This window comes from Poecilia reticulata, chromosome 1 (assembly GCF_904066995.2).
Source record: "Poecilia reticulata chromosome 1, P_reticulata-male-v2, whole genome shotgun sequence".
In the NCBI taxonomy this organism is placed as follows: Eukaryota; Metazoa; Chordata; class Actinopteri; order Cyprinodontiformes; family Poeciliidae; genus Poecilia; species Poecilia reticulata.
In genome coordinates this window covers 30,401,427-30,410,527 of record NC_088830.1, presented here as the reverse complement: position 1 = coordinate 30,410,527, position 9,101 = coordinate 30,401,427, and the positions used below count along the sequence as shown (strand labels likewise).

The following is a 9,101-nucleotide window of genomic DNA, read 5'->3' as shown; positions in this document are numbered from 1 at the left end:
TGAAAAATATATACTTTATAAGTCATTTGTTCGCTTTTTTTTCCGGAGCATTAAAATGACGTCACCGGAAACCGGAAAAGAATGAATTAAACGGGACCGACATGTAAAGTGTTGCACCTCTGAGCGGCTGGTGCGAGGTCACAGTAAGTTCGGTCTTTGGTGTTTATTGATATTTCATCTGGGAAAAAAAAAAAAAAAAACACTATCACAGTTTCTGTTAACTCACTAACGCACATGCTAGCATTGAGCTTTAACCGTTAGTCAAATGTGAGGCGCATAAGCAGCCGTTAATGAACATAAAGCGACTGTTTTTGGAAACTGAGGCGGTGTTTGGTAATATCGCCCAGAAAATGTGATGTTTACCTTTTTTCGGTGAGACTTTCATGTGGTGGTTCATGTCCCATTTCCTTCCAGACAATGAGACGGCTAGGTGTTCGTCTCCTCCGCCACCTCTACCGTCCTCCGCTCACTGGTCTTAAGCTTCTCCATCAGGGGGGAATCTTAACAGGTTCCCTCCCGGGTCACAGCAGCACCATTCCGGGTTCCAGCTGCCACATCCACAGGAGTGCGAGCAGCACTGCTGTCAGCCAGCACATCCAGGACCTGAGTGGGCCCGAACAGAGACTGTTGGATAAACTGTATGATGGACTAATCTCTGGACAGAGGGCCTCCCTGGCGGAGTCCATCACGCTGGTGGAGACCCAGCATCCCAGGAAGAAGGAGCTGGCTCAGGTGTTGCTGCAGAAGGTGCTGGTCTTCAGGAGGGAGCAGGAGAGCAGAAATGGAGGAAAACCAGTGGCCTTTAGAGTAGGTGTGTGGTTACAGAGGCAGCAATGATGCTTTTCCATGCCAACACGTAAATAAGAAATAATGTCCTTAACACCAACAAAAATGAAGGAAGTTTATTCCTATTTCAAGAAGTTTAATATGACGACGGTGTATTAGGGCCAATTATATAAAAAAGGAGTAAATTTCAGTTGGAAAAAAATTGGCACATTCTGCAGACTTTTTATTTATCCCTTAATCTACATTTCTTTAATGCAGAATCATTATGTTTAAAATAAAATAAAGCATTTTATTATTTGTATTGAATTTACAGTAATAAGGCGTGTTTTATGTAGCTTGGAAAACGTTCTGATCTATACCACAGCATTACTATAATGTTGATTAATTCTCTACTGGTTTTGTGTTTAGGTTTATCTGGCCCTCCTGGAGCTGGGAAGTCGTCATTCATTGAGGTGGTGGGAAAAATGTTAACTGGACAGGGACACAAAGTGGCGGTGCTGGCTGTTGACCCGTCCTCCTGCACTTCAGGAGGTGACGAATAAGAGTTAAAATATGGTCCTTCAAAATAAAATTCAAGCTCTAACTAACAGAGTTCTGGTTGCAGGGTCTTTGCTAGGGGATAAAACTCGTATGACTGAGCTTTCTAGAGACATGAACGCTTTCATCAGGCCGTCGCCGGCTTCGGGGACGCTCGGCGGCGTCACCCGGACAACCAACGAGGCCATCGTTCTTTGTGAGGGAGCAGGATATGACATCGTTCTAGTGGAGACTGTTGGTAAGGCAATTTATAGTAAAGCCGCCTAAGAAATTGAAGCATAATTGTCATTGTAATTTGATTTGGTGCTGAAACGATTAATCGATTAATTAAATAATTGTCAACTAATGTAGAAATCAATTAATCGTTAACTGAAGTGTACCCATTTGCTGAATAAATAACACACTCATAACAATATTTAAGCCAAAACTGTATAAAATATATTTACTTTTTTCATTTAAAATAAAAACACATTAGTCTGTAAATATGTTTCAGTCAAAACACCTCAAATGACAGTTTTAGCTTCACTAAAGGAAAGCTATGCATTTTTTTTTTTTTGCGTCTGTCATGGGTAAGTGCAAATTTATTTTTGCCTGAAAGTTCTTACATTTCTGTGCAGATATAGATCTTAAATTCCATGATAATGGTCTTAAAAAGTATAAAATTTGATTTGGTGAAACCTGTAGAAATGTTTTTCATGTTTTCTGATATGATGGCTGTAGGTTCATATTATTAGCCTGAAAATAGTTTTCTTATCAGATTAGAGAACACCTGGTATAAAGGATACTGCAGCAGATGGGTGACGTAATTATGCAAACAAAAACTAATTGTTTTGTGTTATATTGATTTGGTGAACCTTTTTTTTTGGTTCTTCTTGTGCTGCAGAACAAAGCTAGCAGTGACAGTCACAGGAAGTATTTGTAACTGTTAATACACACTTTTCGATCTTTAGTGATACTTGGACAGTTTGGTCATCAGGCTCCTGATTTGCATATCAAGGGTAAAATTTATTCACTGTGAGGAATCTCAAGTTTGTTCGACTTCATTAATATTCATGTATGATTCACCCAAACAATTCCTCACAAGAACTTTTTTCCTTATTCACTTCTTCATTTGCTATTAAGGCATTTGAAGTTGAGTTCACAATGCAAAAAAAAAAATCATTTTTTCTCTGTAGGAGATGTTTTTATGACCTTTTGGCTTTTTTAGTGAAAGCTAACGTTCTGGTCTTGCATTACTGACTGAAACATTTTTTGCTGTTTCAGGTGTCGGCCAGTCTGAGTTTGCGGTGGCAGACATGGTTGACATGTTTGTGCTTCTGATCCCACCAGCAGGTGGCGATGAACTCCAGGTCAGTGAGGAGCAACACACTGAAATATCAGAACATTATTCATATGTTATCTGGTATAAAATAAGTTTTTGGTTGTTGTCGTGTTTTCCTAACAATTAGCAAACACTATGGGTTCAGAAGTTGTTTTTTACAGTTCTTACAGATTTTATGTCGCTGCATTTCATCCCTGATTATAATTTGTGAGTGACTTAAACATAGGATGTCTCTTGTTTTAGGTCAGTTGTAATTAACCAGGTTATTTCTATTTGCTAAATGCCAAAATAATGAGAGAAAAAATATTTCAGCCCATATCTACATTGAACTAAACACAGCAATAGCTTCACCAGTAGAAGAGTGAAGTTTTAACAGTTTAGCCTGATGTATCTGCTTATAATCATAATTTGACAGATTTGGAGACATTTTGCCAAATCAAGATGTGAGATGTTGACTTATCCTACCTTGAATGCTGAAAATGTATTTAAGGTTGTTTACCTTTAATCAATCAGCCTCCAGAAGATTTTGTGATTTATTTTCTTACTGTTGAATTATAATGGAAAACATGGGATTTATTAGTTTTTGTCTATTTCATTCGTACCAAACGTGTTAAAATTGGAATGCGTGTTCATCTTTCCTCCTGGAGAGTTAACATTTTTGTCAAAACAGACAAGTTGATGATGTCTTCTTTGCGGAAGTCTAGGTTTGTTTTGCTGACAAAAACTATATGCTAATCAGTTTATTAATTAGGATAATTAGTGGCTTCATTAGGCCAGCTCATTATGATTCATATTGTTGTGATTGAGGTTAGACAGGAAGGTGAGATGACATTCGTTTTGATTATAGTCGAGGTTTTTTCATTAGAAACGTGATGCAGACTTAAAATCAGATGGAAGAATTTAACAACACTGAAACAATGTTAAACAGTTAAAACATGTTTTTTAATGACATAATTTTAATGCAGTTTAGTCTAATTGCCAAACAACTGTATGTTTTTTTTATTATAGAGAACTTTAAGTGTTTGTTGGGCAGTGTTTGCTATTTTTAGATCTTAAGAAGACATTAAGTTCTTCTGATTAAACTTATTAAAATCTTTCTATGAATGTTATATTGTGGCTTAAGTCCTAATTATCAAACAAAACTCAATGTGTTGCTGTGTCCCACCTCATATGTAATTAGACATATGTTGGGGTTCCACAGGGCTCCATCTATGGGACCTTTTATAATTATTCTTCACAGGTGATGCTGTGATTTTCATACACGGAAAAAAATATTTAGACAGCTGCTTTGATTAAAAAATGCTAAATTGACTAAAAATATATTTGTCAATTATTGAACACTATTAAAAAATTGCATTACGATCACTAAGCAATCTGTACCACTAAACAACAGTCAGTGAGGGGATCCTTTATGTTTCTAGAGGGAGAGGAGCTGGAGCTAGTCACCATTTTAAATAAATCTGTATAATTCTGCCCTCCTGTCTCGTGTTTAAACAACACATACAAAATGATAATTCAAACTATTTAACCTGCAAGATGATTTTAAACTGATTAGGCCTCTTATCTTAACAGAAGCTGGTAAATCTCCCTGCATGATTTTATCACATTGAATAAAGTTTCACAACACGGTCATTTGCTTGTGTCATTGCATTAAAAGGCAAAAAAGCAGCTTTACAAAAAAGCTATAAAAGTGTTTGATAGGAGGCCACAATCATATATTTGCCTAAGCGACCCCAGAAGGGTTTTATTATAAAGCATGATGGTATAAATAGAAGCAGGTCGACCTCCAGGGGAGGCTGCTCAGTTCAGAAAATCCTCGTTTTCACTGAAGGTTTTTATCTATTAAAGGAGCTGGAATACATTGTCTGTCACCATTAGCAGTAGCTTCGCCCATTTGTCCTCAAAGCGGCAGCTTAACTCCTGCTTGGTCAGTTATCAGCCCTGTGATCGTCGAACCTCAGGCACCTTTAAGGAACTTCCTGTTTCCATTCATATTTTATGGCAGATATCGTCTTGTATACACTTTAAAACATAGTAGTATTTTAATATAGGTATCTTAAAACGGGTTTAACCCAACATTCTTGTTTTTTTTGTAATTTTTATAATTTTGTACTTGGGTTTTGAGTAGATTTTTATGGGGGGAAAAAATAAAAGAATAGAAATATCCTTGCCTCACGCTGGAGAAATTGAGGTGCAACAGCAGCATTGATAAATGTAGGTTCACACAAAAATCCAAAGGTGTTGAAAATACATATAATGAAACAAGATTATAGAGTAAAAATACAGAAATACTGTGTTTATCAGAAATGGGACACGCCGATCCAAAGGAAGTGAAGCGGAGTAGGATAACTCTTTATGTACTTAATGTGCATTAAAAAGACAAGACTTAACAATAAATGAAAAGTGAATAGTTCAGAAAAAATGCAATGCCAGTGGAAATGTATATATGCAAAAGTCCTTTTTGTTAGAGTAACAATTAATTATATCAACTTAAACGATCCTGAAAATCATCCTTCTTTCAGTCTGTGCACAGATCTGTCAGAGTTTATTTGTTAATGACCTCCTTTATTCAAATAATTTTCTGTCCAGGGCATCAAGAGGGGCATTATCGAGAGAGCCGACTTGGTGGTGGTGACAAAGTCAGATGGAGATCTGGTGGTGCCAGCCAGACGGATCCAGACCGAGTACACCAGCGCCCTGAAACTGCTGAGACGACAAACCAGATCCTGGAACCCCAAGGTGAGTCTGAGTGAGGAGACGATGGCTGCATGCATGTTAGCCGACACAGGAGGGCGGAGGAGAGATTTGACAATAACGAAGATGTAATAATAGTATTTTTCATGCTCCGTCTCACCTTGTTCCTTTCTTACTAAAATCCTTCATTTTCAAACAAAAGCTTCATCACTTCTGTCAATTTTAGCGTTTTTCCAGACTTTTTCCCTTCAGTGAGTCTGTCAGCCATCAGTGGAGTCTGATGTCTTCTCTCGTTTTTAACTCGCTTCTCTACATTCAGCTTTGCTTTGCATGAAACCACAAACATCTCAAAGGTGCAAAAAACAAGAAAGAAAACCATCAAACAAAATCAAAATATATTTTTTCACTTAACAAACATTATTTTGTGTATTTATTTATTATTGTAGAGGTTTCATGTTGGGCTAAATAGCTTGGAAATGTTTTCATATCCTTAAAGTTTTTACACATTTGGTCAGATTACAACCCTAAAGTTTTTATGTGATAAATCAACATAATATTGTGCACAGCTATGTAGTGCAGAGGTCTGCAAGCTTTAAAACCCTAGGAGCCACATTTGCCTTCAGTCCAGCTAAATAACACATTTAAAGCTGCAAATGTTACAACACCTTTTAAGAAAAGAAAACTTTATTTTTAAAGATCTCCACTTCAGTTTTTTAAATAAAGAAAAGCATAAAACTGCAGAAAAGAAGGACACGTTTCTTTCTGAAATTTATAGAAAATGAAAAATGTACATAGCTGATAGAAATTAATATTAAAATAACAAAGATTGTGTAAAAACGAGAGGTCTCACTTTAGGTTTTTTCTCTCTGGTGCCTTTTTGGTTAAAACAAAGCTGTTCATTCAGCAAAGTTCTTCACTCTGGGTGGAGTGTCAAGAAATTTTTGTCAGGTAAGAGTAGCTATACTTTACATTACTCAAGTAAAAGTAAAAAGTATAGTACAGTTAAAATGTCCCTGAAGGAACATTTCAAAAAGTTACTCAGGTAACTCACTTTTTTTGTGCTACTCTGCATATTTTTCACATAAAATCACAACTAAACATGCAGACTTGTGTGCTTGTCATGTGAAATAATGTAAAACAGTTGAATAAGTCTGGGTAGTTCTTCATGGCGATGTGTGGAAGGAGGTTCAGACAATTTTTTTTAATTTTTTTTGTCAAACCTGTCAGATGAGTGAGGGTTTTAATCCACGTCTGTGACCCGGTCCCACCCCTCAACAATCCCCTCCTCAGGTGGTCCGTGCCTCCGCCCACACCTTTGAGGGCATCCCAGAAGTCTGGGCCAAGATGGAGGCGTACAGGGCCGCCATGCTGAGCAGCGGCGAGCTGCAGGGCCGGCGGCGGGCCCAGCAGAAGGTCTGGATGTGGAGTCTGATCCAGGAGAACGTCCTCTGGCATTTCCAGAACCACCCGGCCGTCAGAGGGACTCTGCCCCGCCTGGAGCAGAAGGTCACCAGGGGAGAAATCTCTCCAGGACTGGCTGCTGACCTGCTTCTCAAAGCTTTCTCAGAGACATCGTAACATGGCGGCCAACAGAACGTTTGAGTTGAACAAATCCCTGGTGGCCATCGTCGCTGCGCCCCCTCTGGTCAAGGAGGGCAGGACGGCGTGAACGGCTGTGACTCTTTGATTTGCACAAACAGTGTTTATGTTTTTAACCTTTCTGAGAAACAACCAAATTCTCATTCATTTTTACTCTTAAGTATGACGGAGTATGAAGGCCACTCTAAGAAAATAAATAAATAAAATTGCAAGAATTAAGTTGTGTGAAAATAGTCATAACTTTAAAAGATTAAAGTCATAGTACTTTGAGAATACTCATATGAGAATAAAGACGTATAACTAGAATAAAGTTGGAATATTTTCAGAATAAACTCAAAATAATACGAGAACAAAGTTGTGGTGTTACAAGAATAGTCATTTTTAGAACTATATGTAATTCTTGAAATATTACGGCTTTATTCTCATATTAATACAACTTTAAACTTGTGTTATTTTGACTTTATTCCCTTACGACTTCTTGTAGTATGACTTTGTTCTCGTGATTTCATGACTTTACCTAGTTATTTAATTTTATTTTATATGTTCTTAGTGTGGCCCTAAAACTTCGTCACACATAAGAGGTGGTGAGCGAGGTGTATCGCTTCATCGCCATGGCAATAAGGGTAAAAAGTGACTAAATAATGAATTTGATAGTTTTAAAGTCAGTCCTGGTCCAGTTTTCACTACAGCATTAAAGTTTCTCAGTGTTTAGGATAAAGGTCCAGATCTAGAGGTTTTTCTGCTCCCACCCTTTTTCTATTCATGTTTACAAATGGGGTTATTTACTAGAGCAGCTTTAAATTGAGCACAATGGAAATCTTTAAACGACGAGCTAAACAAAAATACATATAAATAATTATGACCCTGTCGGAGCTGCTATGGACATTGTTTTATTGTGAAAATCTTTTACAGATGTTTTAACTTGATTAAAATGGTTACATAAAAGACAAATGTGAATCTTAAATCGATTATTTAAGTGTTTGTAATAGAAATAGACGAAGCTTTTCATCCGTTGTTGTTGTTTGCATTTGAAAGAAGGGGAGTGATCAAAGTTACCTGCAAGCATTTTACTCCTGGGTTTTGGCTTTTCCTCTTTTGGCCCCCTGACCCCGGGGGCCAGAAACACCGAGGTGAGGTTCTCTATAAAAGACTACGGCGGACTGATCCTGCCAAAATTGGCAATAAATATCAAAATAAATGAACGGATTCGTAAAGTAACTCATGTAGGAAATATTAGATACAAAAATGACTTACTTGATTGTACAATGACAAATTATTTCATTTTCAACAGTATTATTTTAACGTTGCTATTTGTTTTTAGTTTTTTCTAACCGTTTTTTTTCTTAGATTATGTATTTATTAATAGATTTTATTTCATTTGCAGTTGCATCTTATTTCACTAAAGAGAAGTAAACTTAGTTGCACTTCCTGTAGATCGAAGTTTTATCTCATTAGATGACTTTTTTTGAAAAAAAGATGGACCCAGAAACATGGCGGTGGGTTCAACACTGCAGCTTCAGGCTTAAATTAGAGTTTAACCTGAATAAATAGGGCGATGTATAAAAATGGGAAATGTGTGTTAGACTGAATGATTTGATTGGCTTTTTAACACTAGTTCTTGGTTTAGTTTGAAGAATAAAGAAGATAATATTAAACACAGATATAAATGTATTTATACGACAAAGTATTGATCAGAAAACTCTGCACCAGTACAGTATAGGATAAAAACAACAACTTTAATTTGTTCAGTCAGTAAAGTGTAAAAATAAATTGAAACTGAGAAAAACAATAAACTGACAAACCTTTGAAATAGTTCAGAAAGTATAAATTATTAATTCTGAATATAACGTAAAATAAATAATAAAGGACGAGTACAGAATTTATCGAATAGATCTGCTGATCCAGAACTTTTTTCAATATCAGGACCAAAGCAGATATTAATATTAACATCTAGGTTAGGCCTTTTTTTCCTGAATTAGTCACGAAGCTGTGCGATTACTCCACTTTTCAACACCTGGTTCTGTATGTAAAGTCCTTGAAGCTTCCCCCCACTAGAGGTCTCCCAAACCCCACCCAGCTCTGGGCTCATTACCCTAATGACGGGGCACACGCCGCCCTCCCCTCCCAACGCCTCCTGTCCTCCATCCATTCTTCACTGAGGTTG

At 37.1% G+C, this 9,101-nt stretch overlaps 1 protein-coding gene across 1 annotated transcript; it reads left to right on the top strand.

Moving 5' to 3' along the window:
- The first annotated feature begins 54 nt into the window (after positions 1-54).
- On the top strand, positions 55-7,888 carry mmaa (metabolism of cobalamin associated A). Its single transcript, XM_008420207.3, has 7 exons — positions 55-143; positions 415-811; positions 1,195-1,317; positions 1,391-1,561; positions 2,587-2,672; positions 5,234-5,383; positions 6,629-7,888. Exons 2-7 carry the CDS (start codon positions 418-420, stop codon positions 6,914-6,916), a joined length of 1,212 nt encoding a protein of 403 aa, XP_008418429.2. The 5' UTR covers positions 55-143; positions 415-417; the 3' UTR covers positions 6,917-7,888.
- The last annotated feature ends 1,213 nt before the right edge of the window (positions 7,889-9,101 follow it).

What these genes read in the sequence shown, in the direction of transcription:
- mmaa (XM_008420207.3), top strand. Translation starts at nt 418, where the DNA reads ATGAGACGGCTAGGTGTTCGTCTCCTCCGCCACCTCTACCGTCCTCCG. An exon ending in ACCAGTGGCCTTTAGAGTAG is followed by an intron (nt 812 to 1,194) that starts GTGTGTGGTTAC and finishes TTTTGTGTTTAG; the next exon opens with GTTTATCTGGCCCTCCTGGA. An exon ending in CGTTCTAGTGGAGACTGTTG is followed by an intron (nt 1,562 to 2,586) that starts GTAAGGCAATTT and finishes TTGCTGTTTCAG; the next exon opens with GTGTCGGCCAGTCTGAGTTT.